The sequence below is a fragment of the Protopterus annectens genome, chromosome 4.part0 (genome assembly GCF_019279795.1).
Source record: "Protopterus annectens isolate FY-2018-M chromosome 4.part0, PAN1.0, whole genome shotgun sequence".
Lineage (NCBI taxonomy): Eukaryota > Metazoa > Chordata > Ceratodontiformes > Protopteridae > Protopterus > Protopterus annectens.
This window is the reverse complement of record NC_056733.1, coordinates 1,262,798,117-1,262,822,406: the sequence shown is the minus strand read 5'-3', so window position 1 is coordinate 1,262,822,406 and position 24,290 is coordinate 1,262,798,117. Positions and strand designations below refer to the sequence as shown.

The window sequence follows — 24,290 nt, the reverse complement described above, 5'->3', positions numbered from 1 at the left end:
GTTTGTCATCTTCTTCTCACAAGTCAAGGCTAATGTTAAAGACCTCTGGCTCACCAAGTTCACAGATGACTGTATAAGTTGGGATCTATTATAGATTGCCCCCAAGGCACCAGCATCTTGCAAGTGAGTTTAACACAGACAAATGATTTGTGCCAAACCCATAGCCTGAAATTCAATGCCAAAAAATGTGTTATAATGCCCTTTGGGAAACTGTCAACTCAAGTTAATTACTCCATTGATAAAATGCCCCTAAGAGTTGACCCAGTAGCAAGGAATCTGGAATATATGTGGATAACAATCTGGTCTTTGACTAACATGTAGCTAAGATAATAAGAAAATCATTCTATTTCACCAAGCATATAGGTAAAGGTATGGCATCCAGGTCCAATGAGGTTATAGTACCATTCTACTCTGCCCTTATCAGACCTATCATTGAATACAGTGCCACCTTTGGACTGTATCTAACCAGACACTTGCAACAGTTGGAATGCCTACAAGGGCATTTCACCAGGAGAATTCAGGGCAGGAATGCCCTGTCCTACACTGATCACCTAAAGGCTCTGTCTTTGTGTTCAGTCTCCTTCAGGCTGCTGAGAGGGGATCTTTTCCAGGCTTACAGGGCATCCTCAGAACCAGCCCTGATGGATCTGTTGCACATATGCAAAACAAACAGCACCAGAAACACTAGATCCAGGAATCTGAACTTCTCTTGAGAAAAACAGAACATGCTGGAGAGACAAATGTGTCCCAAAGGAGCTCCGTCCATGTAAAATTGAATTCTTCCCTGACTCTATTCAAATGAAACCTTAACAATTGGATGGGAATTTGTAAATGTACCCCTGATTTAGCCCCCAAGTCCCTTGTTGACAGAGGCAGTCAGTAAGAATATTATTATCCTAATGCCCTCCCCTACAAATCCTTATTTACCTTCCTACTAACAGCCCCCCCCCCCCGCCGTATAGTTGCCTATGGTACTCGGGACCCAAATGGTTTGGGATACATGGCTGTATTTGCGAGGGCCCTAGTGGTCATAGGAGTTCTGCCTAGGCTCCCACTTTCTTTGTTCTGCTGCAAAGCTTTTTTTTTCCAGTACTAGTCTTCTATTGTGTGCTCAATTATTTCCTTTTTCTACAGCACTCTTACCATCTGTGCTTAACCTTCTCCTTCTACTCCTGGACGATTTCCAGCTTAATTGCAACTGTGGATGTGACACCTTGACCCCATGTGCAAAAATGGGAACAAGAGGTTGTGGATGGATAGATGCTCTTCTTATATGTTTTCCCACCCACTGCCCATGCTTCATTGCCTTCCTTCTAACCTCTTTCCTGTGAGCCTCTTTGGCATGTCCATTACTGTTGTTACCTACTCCTCTCCATTGTTTCTTGTATGTCCTACCTTTATTGCCTCCATTTGGGAAGGGGAGTTGGTCTTTCCCAGTCGCTTTTATAACACTTTAGTGGTACTTTCAAGGTTCTTCTGTATCTGCCTTCTACTTTTCTTTCTTGCCTTGATATATTTCAGTTGTTGTGTTCTTTTATAACATGCTTCCATGTCCTGCCACTTCTCTGCCTGTCTGTTTGCAGTTGTCAAAGCCAGCCTCAGAGCTGTCCCCTTCTAACATTCTAGTCTGCCTGCATTCCCTGCACCCTCCTTGTCCTTACAGCTCCCTAAATTACACCACTTACACTTAAGCTTTAAACTCCTGACTCACCAAAGCCCCTTTCCTGTCCTGCATTACATTCTTCACATTTATTTGCCATTCTGAGCGTATTATCTGAGCCTTATGATGTTTGCATGAATATTGATTAGCATCAATCTGACCTCATTTATTCTGTATTTCAACTAGCTATGCCATCTACATATATGAACTGCTCTGCCTTTCAGATATAATGGTATTCAACCTTTCTTTTACTCTATATTTGTGTAAACTTTAATAGACTGTACAAAAACTATGTCTGATGATAACAGATGTAAATAGCAAACCCTGACAGATTAAATGTATGAATTATGTGTTTTTGATTTGTAGACTAAATCATCATCATCATCTGTAGTGTAATACCCTGGTAAACAAACTAAGTAAATAAAAATACTTTCTTTGTCGGTTAGGGAGCAAGACAAATTTCAAATTCCTTTTGTTATATTTGGATTTCTGTACAGTATGCTTGTCACTGTATTAATACGTGCACCACTATTTCCTTGTCTGCTATACTTGCTAGGCTTCTTTGCTTTATTACCATGGGGTGTTGTACTGTGTGTAGTATGTCATCATATGATCATAGGAAGTTACTAGGCTATTGGCCCTGAGGCCCTTATAAGCCTAGCCAAGAGTTTAGCCCATGCATAGACAAATCAGCACCCGATGACCCTGTCCAGCAGGGACATGGGTGGAATCCCAGGGATATATTTTCTGTTTCCCCTCCAGTTGTCCAGGTTGTGCTTAAAAAGGGATAAAGAGGTACTCTGCTTGACATGGAGAGGGCATCTGTTCCATAGATGGGGGAGTCTCTGGGACAGAAATTTGCCCCACCGGCAAGTCCTATTGATGTCACAGACCAGGTTGAGGCTGCATGTGTGGGTTACTCGAGTGGAGCTTGACTTGCAGATATACAGCAGTCCCTTCAAGGCGGGGTCCAAGATCGCCTTGTATACCAGACAGAGGTCACCTCTGAGGAGTGTGTATGAAAGAGTAGAGGGATAGGGCTTTTAGCCTATTTGTGTATGGTAGATTTTTTATTCCCTGGATTCTCCTGGTGAGGAACCTCTGTGGTCTCTCCACTGCTGCATGTGCTTTGCAAGGTACATGCCGAATAGGCATTGTACTCGATAATGGGCCTTACAAGGGAAGAATACAGGAATGTTATGACATCCTTGTCCCTGGATGAGATACCCTTACTTATGAGGTACTTATGAGGTGGGCTATGTAGAAAGCTTTCCGTACAATGGAAGCAACATGGTGGTCAAAAGTCAGGCTGCTATCAGTCCGGGTGCCCAAATCCATTACAACTGATTGCATGCTTAGGATGTTGTTATTAATGTGATAATTTGTGAGGACATCTCTCTCCTTAAAGGGGATGATGATGCATTTTTTTGTATTCAGTTTGGGGCCATGTTTCTGGCACCAGTCATTGTGGATGAGACCTTCTTGGAGGATGTCCACGTCAGCTCCCAGCTTGCAGTCATCTTCAGACTTGGTCAGCCATAGCCCAACGGTTTTGGCATGTACCTCAGAAAAGTATATCCCAAATAACAGAAGCCCCAAGACCGAACCCTGAGGTATGCTACTCAGTACAGGTCTACTGCTTGAGGTGGCTTCCCCAATTTTGACTAGGTGGGTTCTATCAGTGAGCCAGATAGCTACGTATCTGATAACATATGGATTGATGCATAGTTGAGAGAGTTTATCTATTATGCCCAAGTGGGGAGTAGTGTCGAAGGCTTTGGACAGGTCAAGGTAGGCGGTATGCACTGTCTTCCCCTCATCCATGGCTTTGGTGACTGTTTCAAAAAAGTCGACCAAATTTAACAGACATGACCACCCTTTAACAAAACCAAATTGTGTGGGATCGAGTGATTGGAGGTTGTCAATGTCCTTGTTAATGAGGTCCGTGATAATCCGTTCCATGGCCTTCCAGATCGAGCTAGTTAGGCTGATGGGTCTATAATTTCCAGGATCGGTGGATGCTCCACCTTTGTGTAAAGGGATGATAGTGGCTGTCCTCCACTCAGCTGGGACAAAACCAGTATTCAGGCTTTGGTTGCATCAGCTGGGACAAAACCAGTATTCAGGCTTTGGTTGAATAGGGTACCTAGTGGTGCTGCAAGTTGCTGCCTGAGTATATGTAGGATGCAGCCTGGGATGTTATCAGGTTTCATAAAGACTGTATTATTTGCCTTTGAGAGAGCAGTGATGATCTCATCCCGAGATATAAGGGGAAGGGGGCAGGTACAGGGAATGTCCTGGTTTACTGATATGGGGGGACAGAGGAGTGAAATTTTTGCTGAATCTGTCAGCCAGGAAGTTTGCTGTATCTATGGGATTTGTATATATGGTGTCCTTGACCATCAGTTCATCCTTTACTCTTGCCAGATTTCTTTGCTTTATTACTATGGGGTGTTGCACTGTAAGTGTGGTACTGCATATATATGCACCTTCCTTCCATACTTGCAAATTTTATCTCCATGTACCACTACTGCATAAATTAATTTGTTGGTTACTTATGTTATTAAGCTTTCACTAACATAATTTATCCAGTTTTCCAAACAACTCTCCGTAGTTATGTGGAAATCACAAGTTTACTATAGCTAGAGTGTTGCTGTACTTTACCTTTTTTGCACTAGATAGCTTCTCATGTCTGGTCTATATTAGATGAACGAATGCTTAAAATGTTGAGTACGACATGCTCAACAGCTTTTAAGCAAATGTTCATCTAATCGAAACCCCAGAATATCAAAACAAGGAGTTTCAAAAAGTTATAGTTGGACAGCCATCAGGAAGCCAACGGCTGACGGGTAAAATGTACTGTACACCATTACAACCCCCCCCCCAAAAAAAAAAAAACAATTGGACAAACAAAATAAAGTGAGGGGCTTTGCCCCACACCCCCTCCCAACGTGGGGGGGATGTGCCCCCCCTACTTAAATATACCAACTCTGAGATTGCACCACAGTGCAGGTCAGAACATTACACAGGGTGAACGTCGAGACCACACCACAGTGGAGGACTGTAAGAACAGTGAGACGGTGAAAGTTCTGACATCAGCCATTGGCTTCCTCACGGCTGACCAGCTGTAACTTTTTGAAACTCATTGTTTCGACATTCTCCGATTTCGCTTAGATGAACGTTCTTTTAAAAGCTGTCGAGCATGTCATACTCAACATTTTAAGAGTTGGTTCATCTAATAGGGAATCACTCATGTCATGTACATATTATGTATTTTTGCAACAGTCATTATGTTTAATTATGTATTGCTCTTTCACTGATTCACCATATATGTAAGTACTTGATCTAGTGTCCTGGAATCCCTGTATGGGCACAGTGTTAATTTATTGGATTTCTGGTTCTTGCACGTACGTTTGTGTTATTGTTTTGTTTGCTTGTTCTGTATGTGTGGTTGTTTGCTTGTGCTAAATGTCGTACATTTTTAAAATCAGTTTAAACATTTTTGCTGCATTCTTACTGCTGCTCTTGCTGCGCAGTATATTGCATTATTTCTGTATTACTGTCAAGAGTGCATATCTTCATTTATGATTTATTTTAGTAGCACTAAATTGTGTCTGACTCGCTATATTTCGCTGTTTTTATTGCATGTCTGTATTGTAGAGAAGTGTGCATTTTAGATTTATTCACTTGCCTAATTAACAGAAATCATGCAATGCTGCATGTGTACCATTGAGTGTCCATGTAGTAGTCAGGTTAGATGTCCAGGGCATTTTCTTTGGGTTACGTTAATGATCTCAAGGGCAGGGCTAATTTTACAGTCATCTAGACATAGCATTGATGTTCTGCAACAGTCTTGTCATCTACATTTGATTAATGAAGCACAAAAAATGATAATATTAGCTGTCATTGCCTACATTGGTGTTGTTTTGTTGGTATTAATGTTTGGCAGGCCACACATTGTATAACACTATGAATGAACACTTAAATGTCACTGATTATGCAGATACAGAAAGCAACAAGTCATGTTAAATCACAAACTGTATTTACTGTACTTGTTTTTTTTGGGCAAGAAATGTGCATCTATTTATAGTTAACAAATGTGATTTTGTGCAGTTGTGTATGGAAACAAGTGCTGCCATATCATTTGAATCTTAATCACAAGGTGCTAATTGCTGCTAAACTCACATTGGAGCTTTGAAGATGATTAACTTCAGTAATTGGAGTTGTGCCTTTTTTTTATTCACCATTTATTTGCTAAAATAATCTCCTGCCATTTTTCTCCATTATTGCATCTATTTGTTGTTCTTGTGTGCTACACTTTTGGAAGGGGTGTAACAGCTGTGACCACTAGGTTGATACCATGTTTTTGAGTGTGGAAGTGTGTGTGTGTGTGTGTGTGTGTGTGTGTGTGTGTGTGTGTGTGTGTTCTTGCAGGCGCACACACACACACACACACCATGCATATGTCTTTTGTATGTATTTAAAATATATTATGTATGCATGTTTATGTATGTGTTGAGGGACGGGTTTTTCTATATGCATCATGTTTTCTGGTTGTTCTTAAGCTAGCTCATTTACTGCTATATCTTGGTCTTCTCCAAGTTTTATGCATTAGTTCAAGCAGCAACCCCCCCCCCCCCCCCAGTGAGCTTTGGATGGCTAAATCCTCTTTTTCCCAACCAGCGTTCTCACCCCTGGAGTTGTATATCAGTTCTAGGTCACCAGCAATACATCCTTGTTGGTTAAATGTTTTATGGTGTGACTTTCCTTTCCAGTTTATTTTAGTAAGGTTTATTGCTTCTTTGTTACAGATCCTAAAACAAGCAATGAAGTTGACTTGGACAATTCAGGGGACTGGGAGATAAAGACAATTACTAGTGCTCTAAAAAACTATCTAAGGTAAGATTGTGAAATTTTTTTTTGTTAAATGTGTAAGAAACAAAACATTAACAATTGCAGTAGTAGAAATCGTACTTATTGCCTTAAGCATATAGTAAATGAGTTGTCATTTGGTTAGACGGAAAAAGGACATCACTTTTCATGCCTGTCATGCTCAGCAAATCCACCGAATAAAGTACTGTGTTCATGAGGGTGGCAGTTTGGCTTTTTGTACTGAAATTCTTAGTGACCTGTGCAGGCACATGCTGTTGCAAAAGGAAAAGCATCACCCGACCCATCTCCACAGTTCCTTTCTGCTGTCAGAACTGTGTGTTAATCTCTTTCTGAGAATAATCACTCTATTTCACCATTTGCAGGTAAAATTTTATCTTTGTCAAAGTTTCAAGTATAAGGGTCACTGGAGTTATTTTCTTGCTGACATATGGCTATGCTTTTTTAGCTACCCTGCTGCAAGAGGGACTATACTTTAAACTGTAGTTTGTGCCAGAATTTCAGCCGTACTGTACTCGAAAAACCAGAGATAGTAATTAATGTAAGTTTAATGTAGTAGTTAGTAGACAGCCTGAATCAATTCTTGCATTTTAGAAGTCTTTCTTAAGTCATTTTACTTTTACATTTTCACACAAAATGGCATATTCTAATCCTTCCTCTTTTAAGTTTATGCAAGGCTATTTGAGGATTGGGTTCCTTAATGTGGCTTCAGGGCATTCTAAATCTTAAAATGCTGTCTTGGCCTCCAGAATAGCTTCTACAACCACGTAATCCATAGCTAACTGTATGTCTAAAAAGCTATCTGCTGACATTAATTAACTGGTTTGTCAATGATCCCTGGTCTGCTAGTGTTTTCATGAGGATAATTATAGCATTAGCTATTTTTCTTCTTCAAAAGGCATATTACTGTGCTATTTTAATAGGATGGGAGAGTGCTACATTTGAATACAGATGTTTATTTATTATCATTATATTGAAAACAATGTATTTATTGTCTGTATTTCTGACTCTTCAGGTAAATTTATTGCCTACTTTTTAGGGAAGTAACATCGGTTGTTGGACTAACTACAGAGTTTCCAGACAAGATGGGTCAAGTTAAATTTATGCATTTATTTATTTGCCATTTGGTAACTAGGTGGATGTGGTTCGTAGGTAGGTACTAGGCTATCGGCCCAAGGGCCTAAGTAAGCCTAGCCAACAAGGTTCCCTGGCTTACGCCACCCAAGAAAGTTAATTTCCTGTGCCCCTGTCGAGCAGAGCCACAGAAGTGATCCCTGGGGTGTATTTCCCATCCACTCATCAAGATTTTTCTTGAAGAGTGCTAATGAGAAACTTTACTTGACATAAATGGGTAGCTTATACCAGAGTATAGGAAGTCTCTGGGATAGGAATCTATCCCTCCAGCATGTCCTGTTTATTGTTGTGACAAGGTTTAGGTCCTTAGAGCATGTAGTTTGGAGGGATTGGGATTTCTTTAGGTGTAGCATGTCCAACAGCTCTGGGTTTAATATAGCTTTTTATGTTAGGCAGAGATCTCCTCTGAGTAGGCGATATACTACAGAGTAAAGCTGGAGTTTTTTGAGATGGTCAGTGTTGGCCTTTTGTTTGAGGCCAGTAATCCTCTTTGTGAGGTACTTCTGTGGCCTTTCCAGATGCTGCAGATGTCTTGTGAGGTACATTCCAAAAGGGGCGTTTTATTCTATAATGGGTCTAATGAGTGCTGAGTAGAGGGGAACAATTACCTCTTTTTTCCTAGATGAGAACCCTTTTGTTATGAGGTGTGCCACATAGAAGGATTTCCTGACTACTGTGGCAATGTGATTATCAAAGGAGAGACTACTGTCCACCTGGATCCCAAGGTCTCTTATCACACATTTGGCATTAAGTAGACTGCCATTTATGTGGTAGTTCATGGGTACAGAGTTTTTACCAAAGGGGATGACAATGCACTTTTTGGCATTGAGCTTAAGGCCATGCCTTTGACACTAGGCATCTGTGTCATTGAGGCCCTTCTATAGGATGTCCACATCATTTGGGGACTCAACTATGGCTCCTAATTTGCAGTCGTCTGCGAACTTCATTAGCCAGAGGCCTTCTGTGTTATCCTGTACTTCAGAGAAGTAGATACCAAACAGGAGAGGTCCCAGGACTGAACCCTGTGGTACTCCACTTGTCACTGGTTTGAAGTCAGATTTGGAGTCTGCAACTTTTACAGTGTGGGTTCTGTCAGTGAGCCAGTTGGCAACACATCTTGTGACGTAGGGATTTATACCTAGTTTAGTGAGTTTAGGTATAATTCCAAAATGGGGGATGGTGTCGAAAGCCTTGGCGCGGTCAAGATAGGCTGTGTGAACCACCTTGCCCTCATCTGCGGCTTTGGTGACTGCCTCAAAGAAGTCGATCAGGTTCAGAAGGCATGATCTGCCTTTTATAAACCTGAACTGGGTGGGGTCCAGAGTTTGGAGGTTACCAATGTCTTTGTTTATGAGTTCCATGATGATATGTTCCATGGCCTTGCAGACCAGGCTCGTCAGGCTAATAGGGTGATATTTCCCAGGATCAGTGGTGGCTCCCCCTTTGTGGAGTGGGATAACTGTTGCTGTGTGCCATTCAGTAGGCACAAAGCCTGATGTGAGACTATGATTGAACATGGTGCTTAGGTGGAGAGCCAGTTTGTTCTGAAGTTCGTATAAAGCGCAGCCTGGGATCTTGTCCGGTCCCATAGATGCTGTTTTTTTGGTTTTAGAGAGTACAGATTTTACCTGCATAGATGTGAGGCATTCTTCCTATATAGATATAGGCATTTTAGGGGGTTAGAGGGGGGTAAAGTTAGCACTGAACCTATCTGCCAGGATGTTGGCAATATCAGTTGGTTCTGTAATTTTCATGCCATTGTGCTGTAACTCAGAGTAGATCTGGGTGTTGCCATTGAGATTCTTGACATAGCTATAGAATGCTTTGTGGTTGCCCTTAGAATCAGTGGTGATTTTGTTTTCATAGCTAGCTTTGGAGAATCTTATAAGGCATCTCAGCTTCTTACTGAGGCTGACCAGGGATCTTCTCCACTCCTGGAATTTTACTCTCTTTTGCAACAGTTTCTTCCTTCTGTTGTAGAGTTTGTTTATGGCAGGGGACCACCAGATTGGCTTCCTTTTTTTTGGAGAATAGTGTCTTGGTTCTGTTTGGGATAGCACAATCCATGCACTCGTGTAAGTGCTTATAGAGTGCATTTGTGTAGTATTCAGTAGTTGTAATTGTGTTGACCATCTGCATGGGTGTCATGAAGTTCGCCACTTCTGTCTTAAGAAGCATGAAGTTGGCTTTGGAGAAATTATTTACTATGGTTTCCTTAATGGTGGCTGGGGGTAGGATGTGGATTTCTAGGTTAATTAGCTTATGATTGGATCTGACCAACGAGGAGTTGACTTAAGGTGTGGAACACCAGTCACTCATGTTGGTAATGGCTAGGTCTAGGATATTGTTGCCCCTGGTGGGTGTGTAGATAAGTTGATCCAGAGCATTGGAATTTATGAATTCCAGAAAGCGTTGAGCAAAGAAGTTGGTACATGAGTAGTTTTCCCAGTTAATGGTGGTGTAGTTGAAATTGCCCATTATTAGGGTGTTTGGTTGAACCCTAATATTTTCCAGTATATCAAGAAAAAGGAGTGGGGATCTTGGGGCATGGTGGGGGATCTGTAGCAAGCTACAATTTGGATTGCAGTTTTGCCCAGAGTTAGTTGCACTTAGATAACCTCGGATGCATTATGCTGCGCAGCTAACCTAGAGTTGTGGATATTCGTAATGAATATAGACACACCTCCCCATTTGTCATTCTGGTCCAGTTTAGATGGCCGAAAAGTGTGCTATGAGTTATAGCCTAGTAATGCAGGGGTGCTCTCTAGAGCCTTGAACCAGGTCTCAGCACTGCACAGATATCAGTGTTCTCCATTTTAGGGAGTGCCTCGAGTGAGTGCATTTTGAAATTTAGACTTCTAGCAGCGAGTAGCATTACCCTGTGTTTTTGCTCGCCTGTTCCTGTTACGGTGGTGAATTTGTCATTTGAACCTTGCCTAAAAATGGCATTATAGGGGAGGCAAGACCCTTAGCCATTATCTGGAATCGCAGGGGCGACAGGTGCAGGCCATCTCTGGCAAAGCATCGTGGTCTGTCGACCATGTCATCCCAGGCAGAAAGATACTGGATCCCCTTAGAATGACACCAGAAGCTTAGCCAATTGTTGAAGTCATTGATTTTGTCTTTGTACTGCAGTATCATTCTGGGCAATGGCAGGATGCTACTCAGGGCTAGTGTCATAACTGCCTGGGCTACACGATTGGAGAGCTCTTCCATGTCTCTTTTCATGCAGTCCAGGGAGGTACGTATCAGGACGTTCACACCAACATGGAAAACGACAGAGTCGTATTTGTACTTGTGGAGTGACCTGAGCGCGTGTGTTATGTGGTGGATCCTGGCACTCGACAGGCAGCTGACAGTAACCTTCTCCTTCTTTAGCCTGCTGAGTGGGACATCAGTGTGCCTGACTATAGAGTCACCTATGACTAGAGTGTTGGGTACGTTGTTATGCCTTATGGGCTGTGGTTGAGTGGCACACTGAGTTTGTGGGCTGTGTGTTATTTGGATTGTGTTGGGGGGTCGAGGTTGCTTGTATTTCTGCTTTGGAGGTCCCTGTTGCTTGGGCAGGTTTTTACTGAGAGCCTCCGCGAATGTAGGTGTGTGTTTTGTGTTTCTGTGTGTGTGTTTTGGTGGTGTAGGTTTTGAGGGACTATGTGCTGAGTGTGGTGTGGTGTGGCGCAAGTGTTTACCTTCTCCTCTTGACTGTCTAGTCCAGTCTTAGGTGAAGAGAGCTTTGCTTCCAGTTTGGCTATATAAGTGCATCTCTCACAGGTTATAGTGTTGGGTGGTAGGAGGAAAGGGTTGTCTGTGTACACAAGGCAATTGCTGCATTGCCCCAAGATGCCCAGCTTCATCAGGTAGACGAGATAACACCGGGAGCTGACCCTTAGACATGCCTGGATAGGTGCTTATTTGTTAAATACTAGAAATTGTTTTCCTCTAGTCAGTGAGGAAAGTTGAGTGCTGTAGTAATTTGTAGCTTATTTAATGCTTACAATAAGTTCTGAATAAGTGCTGATCTCAAAGAAACAGACGAGTGCTGAAACTAAAAAACTGGCTAGTTCTATGAAACAAAATTAAGCTAGAAGTAGAAGGCTTCCCTCCAACACAGAAAGGCTTGGGGACTTAGAAGCCCACAGATAGTCCTGGACACAGCAAATCTGTATCCAGACTAGACTACCCACAGGAAAGGCAGGAAACAAGCTTAGAATTTTTTTTTTAAGTGGAAAGAAAGAAAGGAGGAGCAGAAACTAAGCTGATTGACCTTCTCAAATGTTCTCCCTGTATTAGGTAGAATGAGGTAATGACACGAGACTGGGAGGAGGGTCCCAGATCAAATTTACAGTAGGGGCGGGCAACTGCAAAGCCACCAACTATGGGTGGGAAACAAACTGCAGAAATGTTTCTCACAGCAGAAAAGCAGCAGTGGGCCTTTAAATGAAAGTTTTAAACAGCTAAAGGAGCCTCTAGAGAAAGCTTTTAACTGCAAACATCTATTCATTCATATACAAGTTCATTGCTTCCAGCAGCCATGTTATTAACTTTTTTGCTTACTCCCCCAGGACCATACTGATGATTCCTTTACTTTCATCCACCTGGAACTTTCCTTCTGGTAAAATAGGAGATGGGTATTCCTGGGCTAAGCCAGAGCTTTATGGCTGGGCAAAGCAGCAGTGGCTGCTGACTCCTATCCTCCCCGGCCAACTTCTACAAACATCCACGCCGCCAATCAAGCTCTGTTTGTCTACAGCATATTCAGGCCTTTCTCTACACTACAGATCTGGCTTAGCAGCCATACTATTAGCAAGACTTTTTATGGCCCATTTAACTTCACTTTCTATTATGCCTCGCTGTAGATCACGGAACATATTGTTATATGCTTCAGCAATGTTACGGTCTTAAACTCCTGCCATCACTTTTTAATATCTTCTGCTTCTTTTTGGTTCTTCCCTTCTTTGTCTTTTATCATGCCCATTTTTGCTTAGAAGTTAGTGACCTCTTATCTTTCCCATTCTGTTGTCTTCTTCTACTTCTTTGCACTGCTTATTTAAATATGTTTTTTACCTCTCTTCACTAATCTGTGAAACTCTACCGTTATCTGACCTATTTTTCCCCAGACTTTGTTGCATTTTGCTTTCCTCCTTCTAAATCCTCAATGAACAGTCATTTTGCCTTCTTAAATCTTTTTTCTGTTTGGAATTTCACTTTGCCACCCTGGGCAATATCACAAACTTCTGTTCATAGTTCTTCAGGTAATCTATCCATCAGCTGTAATCTGTTAAATCTCTTCGTCATCTGCACATGTTCATTTGGAATACTATTGAGTTCATATCTTGGTAGTCTAGAGGTTTTTATTGACACTCTTTGTTAAATCGTTGTTGCAGTAGCCATTACAATGTGGGATGTATCCTGTGAAGGATACCATATGTTTGCCCAGTCTATAAAGATTCAGGCTCCTTCCTCATGTGTTATAATATGGCTTTGGTAAGATATGCTAATATAAATGGCCATACTGACATGTCAAAACTCTGAACTTTTTTGCAATTTGTGTACATATGCAGACTCTTATGCACTTTGTATATAGGGTAATGGTGTGGTTGGCTTCAGCACAATGTCTTTAGGCACACAAGTATCCCACTGGGGACCTTTCTTTTTCCTTAAGAGAATTTTTCAAAATCTTTTCTTATGTCTGTCAGAAAGGGAAAGTGTGGTAAAGTCTGACTTCCACTCTAGCTAGTGTGTTTTGTTTGGGGATCAGACATGGCGTTAGGTCATGTTCAGTTTGCAAATATTTTGCCTTGAAGACTGCCAAGATTAGATTACACTTCTTTTTTAGCTTTGAGAGCAGCCATCTACAAGACATAGCATGAGCGGCCATGTCATGATCTTCCTCTGAGGCGGTCCTTCTCCCTCAGGTAAGGAAAAAGAAACAATTAAAGAAAGTGGTGAGTAGCTATAATCCTGCATTCACCTGTCTCATACACTCTGTGGCTGTTGATTTCATTGAGGGACACTTGCAGCCCTTGAACCATCACTATTGTTCTCCAGGGCCCTCTGGCATTTCCCCTTTGGAGGCAGCTGTGGCCCAGGACTATCACACATCCAAACAGAAAGGTCATATAGTGGAGTCAGCAGGGAATGGAGAACCAGTATTATATTATCTGAGAATAAGTGAAGTATCCACTAGGTTTTCCTGAAGAAAATTATAGGAGGTTCACTCATGGAGGTTATACCTATGGCTTTAACCTGACAGACCATATGTCTAGACATTTCCAGAAAGCATACTCAGAAAACTAAGTATCTGTCCTTTATTCTACCCCCTCTCAGAATAGGAGTAAGGAGGATTGCTGTAATTGCACTTAGTCCTTTCAGCCTTCTTAATCTGTTTCTTCCTTTTTCTAGCCCTACTAAGAAGAAGAAGATTGTTTCTTCCTCTTCCGACGAAGATGACTTTTATGACTCAGGTAATGAAGGACTGGATTATGCATTACTACATTCCTTCCCCTACAGGTTGTGAATCTGACAGAGTATACTTTGTCATCAGTTTCCCTAATGAGGTACTCTCCTTTGGTGACAGTATGGCAAAAATGAAGGATTTGCTGAAAGGGGAAGGCAAAGAAGTTTCTGACTCACAGAAAAGGTAGTGCGAATTACTGAGTATGGACATCCGCAAGCCTGTTGCTATAACCCCAGGTTTAGGAGTTTTGAAGGATACCTTCTCAGCTGCTTTTATGTCCCCATATTCGCAACCTCCAATGCCCAAAATGTCAGTCATATTTTATAGGATACCAGAGTCACATAAGTATCTTTTCAGAAACCTCTGTATAGAGAATGTTCTTGTTTCTTTGGAGGCAGATAAAGGTTATAAAACTTTCTCATCCTCTAATCAAATCCCTAACAATAAAGACAACAGAGCACTTGAGACATATGGCAAAAGGGTATACACTTCCTCCACCTTAGCCTTTATAAACATTAATTGGCAAACTCATATGTCCACGTTTCTTTTTTTATACTGACTATCATAAGATCATTCTTAGATTTTATGTCTGAGTTTGCTAGTTTCAATTAAAAACACTGCTGAACTGCCAAAGGTAACTGAATGAAACAAAAGAAGTATGAATAGAAATATTTGGTACACATCCACGGCTTTAGTTGCAGTCTTCTAAAGAACTTTTTTAAAACAAACTTTTAGTAGAAACAGTGATAATAAAAACAGCCACAGTCAAACTTTAGCATGGAGAGCTGTAACAACAGATAAGTGCTTTCGGCAATGAGCCTTCTTCAGATCATAATTTCTTCCTGCTCTCCTCCTAGAGTAAAACTGAAAACTAACCAATGAGGGCTAGGATAGGAGACACACCTACACATTATCCAATTAGGAAATTAACCAATGGCTGGTATGCTAAGGACCAGCCTCCTAGCTTGTATCAATGGCTACTATCCTTTTCTTGAGGATCGGCCTAAGTGGTACTATGCTGTTCAGCCCAGGTGGCCGATCAGCCCTCAGGTTCACAATCCAGCTAGTTTCACAGAGCTCAGTGTGGTTGGTAATGTCTCCTTCCCTAACAGTATAGGGTACACATTGAACCACTTTAAAAATAAATCTATGTGTAGGTTGGACAGAAATATGCATGACAAGTGCATTCTTAAGATTTAAGTTGCGAATATCCCTAAGATGATGAAGTATTCTATCTTTTAAGCACTGATCAGTCTTGCCAGTGTAAAAGGCTTCACAAATGGCAGCACATCACGGGATAGACTAAATGTTGACTATTACTGTCTGCATACACTTTGAATACATAGTCTTTCTTTGATTTAGGATGTGTAAAAGTGTTGCTACTATCAATGAGCGGACAAGCTTTGCATCTTGTACATTTAAATGTCCCTTTCCTGTCCGAGATCTTGTTGGAGCTAAATCCATCTTTATTACTGAGCTCTGCGAAACTAGCTGGAACCTGAGGGCTGATAGGCCACCTGGGCTGAATAGCATAGTACCACTTAAGCCGATCCTCAAGAATAGGAGAGTAGCCATTGGTGCAAGCTAGGAGGCTGGTCCTTAGCATACCAGCCATTGGTTTATTTCCTGATTGGATAATGGGTAGGTGTGTCGCCTATCCTAGCCCTCATTGGTTAGTTTTCACTTTTACTGTAGGAGGAGTGCAGGAAGACACATAGCCCTCAACCTTCCATCTCCAAAATGAGGAACACTAGCCCTCATAATGTGGAACAAATGGGCAAAATGTGGAACACAAACTAATGGTTTACTAACAACTTCAACTAGGAAGGTCATAGGATGGTTAAAATATGCTGGTTTTACTTATAAAGAAGATCTTTTAATGAATTAATATGATTAATTTCTATTTACCATGGTTAAAAGTATTCCTAACACTGAATGTGTGATAGAGTCTTTCAATGTGGAACTTTGAGGAACTTCAAGGAACATGAACTTTTTAAGACCCCAAATGAGGTACGTTCTTCGTAATGAGGTACACTTGAGAGGTATGGGAAGACATCATGATCTGAAGAAGGCTCATTACCGAAAGCACATATCTGTTGTTGCAGCTCTCCATGTTAAAGTTTGACTGTGGTTGTTTTTATTATCACTGTTTCTATTAAAAGTTTGTTTTAAAAAGTTTTAAAAAACTTCTTTAGAAGAGTGCAACTAAAGCCGTGGAGATGTACCGAAGATAGCTATTCATACTTCTCGAATTTGCTAGATTGGCTATGATTTTAGGCATGCTTAACCGTGAATCTGAAGTGGGTGATCACACAAGTAAATGTAGGTATGATGCAGTGGGTGCTGCCTCCAGAGTTACTGCAACTGGACAGTTATGAGAAGACATGCTTGAGTTAAACTTCATACCTTTCCAGTGGATGTCAAAGCTCAATTTTTAAATACCTTTCTGAATAATCACTTCTTATTTAGCAACTCCTCTGAAGTTCTTAAAATTATAGAAGAGAGAGAGAGAAATTAAGCAGTTATTCTTTTCCCAAATTCCAGAGGAACTGTCCTTTCAATTCAATGCCACCTTTTTTAAAATCCTTCAAATCAAATCAGCTGTTGCTTCTTTCAAAGTCTTGAGATGATTTGCTTAGTAACATGCTCAAAGCCTTCACGAAGATGTTAAGACTGAGATTTTAAACTCCCCACTGGACAAGGAAGTTCTGTCTGGCCCTTCTGCAACTGAGGTTCTTAAGAGATTTGATGAGAGGAAAAAGCTGATTCAGGGGGTGACACAAGTCTTCCATCCTTCTTTTTTAAGGCAAATAAAATTTTACTTCCATCTCAGCTCCCTTTTTCAAAGCAAGCAAGGCGCCAAAAAATAGGATGTTAAAAAGCAATGGCAAAGAGACACCAAAATGAAAGGGAGAGGCTCACAAAATCAAAGACTGTCCAAAAAATCAGTATGACTGTTTGCCTTTTCAGCCTCCCATCAGAGCAAAACACTGTTGTAGACAAGTTAAACAGGACTGGACCAGACCCTTATGAATGAAAATTGCATTTTGGGGTCTTCTAGGAATTGCTGCAACTCAAGTAGATCTGTTTGCCTCTTCTCAGAACAGACAATTTAGAAATTCTGCTCCAAAGTTCCTTGCAAACAGGCCTGGCAGACATTTACGCTATCATTTTCATGGACGGTAATATTCCTCTATGCTTTTCCACCACTTCCACTGATTTACAGAGTTCTTCTAAAAATCCAAGAGGACTCCCCATAGATAATATTTTTGATTCCCTTTTGGTCCAGGTAACAGTGGATGTTCATAATTTTCAATGCTGTAGTAACCTTGTTGTATCCTGTGCAGGGTATAACCTATATAGCCACTCAGCCATGTTCTCAAAGCCCTGGCTCCCTCCACACCTACACTCTACCTACTGATTGGCTAGCCTCTTGGAGGGAAATCAGCAGTCAGTGTAGGCAACTTCAGTACTTTCTTGCTGCGTTGTGAGGAAGCAGCTCTGAGGATTCACAGAAGCAGCAATCAGCTTCAAGCCTCATTAATGGCAGGTAAGTCTCCATAGGGAAGCCATCCACACACAAATTATAGTCCTTTTAAAGAAACATTTATTTTACTTTCTGTCTAAAACTGGTATGAAATATTTATTTTACTTTCTAAAACTGGTATTTCCCCTTTAAGAAAACTGGTATTTTTGTCAGTATCAGAAGTTTTCTGTCAGGAACCACTACTTTAATTCAGGGATTATTTTTAAATATTGGAGTCAAACTTTGCAGTAAGTGTACTGCTTTTGTGAACTTTTATTTGTGTCTGTAAGTTTTAATGACTGTGAAATCAATGGTGGGGTGGGATGTTGGCATAATGTTTAAGGTGTTTACCTTACAAACACAAGGTGCAGGGTTTGATTCTCACATGGGGTAACTGGCTAGGCTGAAAATGGCCCACAAAGGCAGTTAGCCTAGTACTAATCTATGAATCTATGAAACATTGTTCAGGGCGGGAAACATAGGTTCATAGGTAACTACTAGGCTATCTGTCTGAGGGCATCTATAAGCCTATCCAGAATGTGTTGGCTTTTACCGCCCCCTTAGATTAGTTCCCTGTGCCACTGTCCCGCAGAGCCATTAGCTCCTTGTGCCTCTGTCCAGCAGAGCCACTGCAGTGATCCCCGGGGTAAATTTTCTGTTTCCCATCCACTCATCAAGGTTTCTTTTGAAGAGTGTTAGTGAGGGGCTCTGCCTAGTGTAGATTGGAATCCTGTTCCAAAGCATGGGGAGTCTCTGGGACAGGAATCTATCCTTCCAGCACATCCTATTTATCGTTGTGATGAGGTTTAGATCCCTAGATCGGGTGGCTCTTGGGGATTGGCCTTGTATGTCAGGCAGAGATCACCTCGGAGTAAGTGGTACGCAACCAAATACAGCTGGAGTTTCTTCATATTTTAATTTGAATGCTAGTGTACACCTTATGACAGCTTACCTTCAATTCTTTCTGTCAGGGTACTTCAGAGAAGGGGCTTTGAGTTGTGAGAAGGTTTATGTTTTACTTCTGAAATTTTTTATTTTTTACTGTGTGGGGAAGCGGTGCTGCGGTAGCATTGTCGCCTCACAGCAAGACGTTGTGCCATTCGAATCTCAGCTAGAGGGCCTTCTGTGTGGAGATGTGTGAATGGGCGTACCTTCGTTGAAGGTTGTGCGTCAGGGCTGGCAAACTCAGCATGTAAAAAATCTGCTGCCAGTCATTAGCAGACTGGAGTTCCGTGGTGGCGACCCCTAACCGGGAAAAGCCGAAAGACACAAACAAAAACTGTGTGGGAAGCATAAGTATATGTACTGCTTGCAAACACTTGTCTGACAGCTTACCTTCTGACTGACTCATTCCAACAGTACTTACCATCAGTCAGGCTTCTTCTTTAACTGCAGCATGTTTTCACAACATTCCTAAAAAGAAAAAGAAACACATTATAGAGCCCTTGCGGACCACCATGGGCTTAGACAGTGCCTCAGTTTTTAGTGGGTGACTCTGCAGTGGCTGATTGTTGTTCCTCAGACCACTCACTTGTAATTCTGGGTTTTGCAGGTGTAACCCCATCAGCCACCATTGACTGGTTGTGAGCTAAGTCCTTTGTGGCTATTCCATTGTCTGATCTGGGAATGGGAGAACCACCATCTTTGGGTATGGGATGTACTCTGGGAAGTTCTTCTTGGGGTAACTGGGGAAGAGACCACTTGCTGGGGTGAAGTGACATCTGCTAGTCAGTCTTCTTTCAAGGATGTCCCTGCCCAGGAAAAAAAAAAAAATTGACAGATTAAACACTGAGCATCTGAGGACATGGTGTCTGTTCTTGAAGATGATTCTCTTACCTTAGCCATGAAGTTATTACAGGATGTTAACCAAAGTGTAATCAATAAAAAAAAAAATCCTGTGGAAAGTCTATCAGAGGATTCTGATATTAACAGAGATGGGGCTTCTCCTGAAGATTCACAAGCACAAAACTTAGATTCTGAAAAAAGTTTGTCCTCTCCAGCTCCCTTAAAGGGATAACGTATTTTTATGGGAAAATGTGAATATTCCAGCTGAACTGAGGAAGTACTATGATATGTTGCAAGTGGGTGTGCCTTGCACTGCATCCATTCCTCCTACTCTGCCAGCCTTGGAGGATATAAGTGTCATCTGTAATAACCCTGGCTCACACTTCAGTCCTCAAAAATGTAGATAGACTATATAAAGTACATCAAGCTAACTAATTCTTGTTTTCTCATCTTATATCTGACCCAGCTGCCATTTTGACCTCTTCACCAGCTGGAAGCAGGCTGTTATTCAATGCTATCCCTTTTTTCTGTGGATAAAGAAAGTAGGGTATTGGACAGATTTGGTAAGAGAATTTTCTGTTCTTTCACTTCAGCATACAGAATTCTTAACTACCAAGCACATATGTGGAAGTTTATTGTTAGTAGTGGAGACTGTTTGAAGGAATACTCTGCCACACTTCCTTTAGTGGATAACTCCACTCATATTATTTCTAATCTGTCTCAAGTATCCAAGCATGCTCTGAAGAGTATGTGTGAATAGTGCAGCTACTTTGTCTAGGGTCACTGCTACTGCTGTAGTTTTGAGGAGGTTTGCCTGGTTACATCACCAAATGTGTATTGATAAAGTGAAGTCTGAGACTGTAAATTAGGAGGTTTCATTTGGCCCTCCTACTCAGGTCCTCAAACAATTTGATAAAAGAGGGACTTTAATTCAGGGAGTTCTAAGATTTTTCAAAGCCCCCATTGCAAATCTGTCAAATCCTCTACTCCCTTCAAAAGGCAAAATAAGCAATCCTTGCCACTTTCTGGTAAATAGGGAACGCGAAGGAGATATAAGGAGGGGAACAAAACAAAAAGGATCCTTTTAAAAAATGGTACATTCTACTCCTACTGAATGACTATGCCAGTAGTCCCATCCTCCTGCCCCTATATCTCTAAATCTGTCCCACAAATTAGCTCTAGGTATCTTCCTTTGGCAACAGATTATATCGGACTCTTGGGTGATAAAAGAGGTTCATGAGTGTTACAGTTGCCACTGGATACACATACCTCATTTCAGGGAAGTTCCTCTCACCCTTAGAACCAATCAAGAGTTTTTACTCAGGTTTTTCAACATTTGTTGACCCTAGGAGTCCTAGAACCAATGTCTTTAGATCAAACACTTCTACTCCAGAATGTTTCTGTTTTATTGTTTTTTTGTTAAACACCTGTACTGAATTATTTATTACTTGTGAGATATGCAAATTTACAATTATATAAAAGTAATCAAAATGTATTAACATGTTCACATTTACAAACATTATACTTCATATGTATAGCTATATTTCATATAACCTAAATAACATTACATAAATTATTCAATTCTTGCCTTTTTTTTTTAACAAGAAACATCTTTATTAAACCATCACTTACAGCATAAGCAATCATACATTTATATAAATGAAAACAAACCACACCAAAACAATTCTAGTTTCAAGCATTTTACACCAGAAACCATACTGACACACTACAGGCTGCAAACATTATACATCACTTGTAATCTACCCAGTCATTTTCAGTCAAATATTACATAGCTTGTTTAAGTCATGCCTTTTTTTTAAACCTCATTCCCATTTTTTCCTATATAGTTTGCTCCTACCCTTTTCTAATTCCAGTTGTTGTCATTGTATAATAGCAATAACTCACTTCTGGGTGTGGTAATGCTGGATTTACCCACGGTTGTCTTTGTTTGGCCACTCGGCCTTCGCCCTCGTGACCAAACCACACCAACCGTGGGTAATCCAGCATTACCCACACCCAGGCATGGGTTATTGCTATATTGATCCACATCTCTCAATTCTGGCATTAACTTTCGTCATTCTTTAACCATTATAGACATGAACATGCTATAATCATGGTTTAGTATTGAAGTGGGCCTGTATGAAACTGAATCTGATGGATTTTTACCCTCTTTAGGTATTACAGCTATCACTGCTTTCTACCAGGATGTGTACTTCTCCTCCTCTTAAAATACTGTTAAACAAATCCTTCCAGATCTTTATCAGTTTTTTTTTTCCTCCTAGCTTCCAAACTTCCACAGGAAAACCGTCTGTTCCTTGGGACTTTCCTGTAAACTGGTTATACATCACAATTTTTATCTCATCTCCTGCTTTCTTAACCGTTAATAATTGAGCCTCATCTACCTCTTACCATGGCATATTTAATACTTCCATAACTATTTCCATTTATATCTTTTCTCGATTTCCATATTTCTCTGCTTTATACAGAATTTTTTTCTATGAAGTCTTTTTTATGAAGCCTTTTTATTAGAGCATGTTGATTTTTATTGATAGAATACACAGTAATTATTGTATATATATATATATATATATATATATATATATATATATATATTTGTTATATTTATTATTAGTTTATTTAGATTCTAGATCTGCATTTAAACTCAATGTAATTGATTAATTGTTTGATTATGGTTACGTAATCATTTTATGCTATTTAAATGCAATGTGATGTCTTAATTAATTTAGATCTGATGAAGAAGTTACCAGGTGTCCGAAAGCCATCAGTTTGTTCTATTTTAATAAAATACTTATATTTTTCGTGGTAGTTCCGTCCACGCCCTTTTACATATACTGTTACTTGCTTCTACGAAGTTGGACTTTTAGGCAGCTACGTTCATCTTTTTTCTCTACCCTTAGAACCAATCAAATGTTTTTACTCAGGTTTTTCAACATTTGTTGACCCTAGGAGTCCTACAACCAATGTCTTTAGATCAAACACTTCTACTCCAGAATGTTTCTGTTTTATTGTTTTTTTATTAAACACCTGTACAGAATTATTTATTACTTGTGAGATCTGCAAATTTACAATTATATAAAAGTAATCAAAATGTATTAACATGTTCACATTTACAAACATTATACTTCATATATATAGCTATATTTCATATAACCTAAATAACATTACATAAATTATTCAATTCTTTCCTTTTTTTTAACAAGAAACATCTTTATTAAACCATCACTTACAGCATAGGCAATCATACATTTATATAAATGAAAACAAACCACACCTAAACAATTCTAGTTTCAAGCATTTTACACCAGAAACCATACTGACACACTACAGGCTGCAAACATTATACATCACTTGTAATCTACCCAGTCATTTTCAGTCAAATATTACATAGCTTGTTTAAGTCATGCCTTTTTTTTAAACCTCATTCCCATTTTTTCCTATATAGTTTGCTCCTACCCTTTTCTAATTCCAGTTGTTTTATCTCTGTTAATATAGTCACTGCTTCTAGTATAGTTGGTTTAGATTTTGATTTCCATTTTCTAGTAATTGCTTTTTTGGTAGCCACCATAATTAGACACAGCAGGGCCTTACAATGTCTAGGCAGTTCCGATTCTGTATCATAGTTCAGAAAAGTCATCTCCATCATCACACCAATCTGCCCACTCAGCATCTCTGACAGTGCATGCCACAGGGAATCCTTAAAGTCCACCAAATCACCTATTTCCTAGAAAATATTCTCCTAATTACCTCTTTCTTCCCTGTCACACCTCCAACAGTTGCTGTCTACCTGATGAAAAATTCTCTGGATTCGTCTTGGGGTATACAAATATCTTTGTAAACATTTCTAAGCAAAAATCTTCAATTTTCTAGATTTTGTTGCATATTTGGGAGACATACATATATATATCCTCATATTGTTTCTTTGTGAATTGCTTATTCAGCCTCTCTTCCTAATCCTTTGTAGTCTCCTCTTATTGATTCTTATAGTTGTCATGTAATATTTTAAATGCTGTACAAATTATTCCTTTTTTAAAGGCAGTTTCTGTTCTAGATTCTGCCAAAACCTCTACCAGTGCTGGTCTCTAGTATAGGACCCCCTGTTTCTTTCCCTTTGCTTATACTCTAATATTAGTCCTTGATAGGAAAAGCAATCTCTAACCTGCAGTCCAAGTAAATTATTGGTGTCTTCCCATTCTATCATCTTTCCCTCTCTAGTTATATACCTTGGTTCCTTTGTCAGTTTTCTCCAATAAATTCCAGCCCCCTCTTGCCTATTGTTTATATCCCTAATTGCAGTCACCCCTATTGGAAGAATCTCCTTTCTCCATTTCTGTGTTGGTGTAATTCTTAGGATACTTTCTGCTACTTTATAGATATAATGTTCTGTGTAATTGTTATTGTTCTCCTCCATCCAAAATCCCAGTCTCTCCTTGTTTCTGGAGCTTCTCCCCATTTCATCATCATCCCTTTCTACTTTGAACTATAGTTTTTTGCTTATACTATGTATATGAGTCTTAACTGTGTAGCTGTGAAATACCCCTTCAAATTAGGTAATCCCAATCGACCCTATTCTTCTGGAAGAGTCAGCTTATCCCACTTGACACTCTTCTCGTCTTCCCCTCCCAGATAAAGTCCTTCAGCTCTTTATTAATTGCTGTCCACAACTTCTGTTCTGGTATGCCTGACCTATGTTGAAGATTAATGGGACTGAAAGCATTTTAACTGCTTGTATCTTACTATCCTTATCCATATAACAAAGCTTCCATGTTTTCAATTTTTGTATTATGTTTTGTTTAGTCTCTTCCCTCATATCCTTAGCT

The 24,290-nt window shown here is 40.2% G+C and overlaps 1 protein-coding gene across 1 annotated transcript in view; it reads left to right on the top strand.

Annotated features, from left to right (window-relative positions):
- ARHGAP26 (Rho GTPase activating protein 26) overlaps window positions 1–24,290 on the top strand; it is a 3,815,868-nt gene that overhangs the window by 2,183,349 nt on the left and 1,608,229 nt on the right. The window contains exon 15 of the mRNA XM_044069158.1: window positions 6,472–6,559. Coding sequence (XP_043925093.1) covers window positions 6,472–6,559 — 88 coding nt within the window. The remainder of the gene's footprint in view (window positions 1–6,471; window positions 6,560–24,290) is intronic.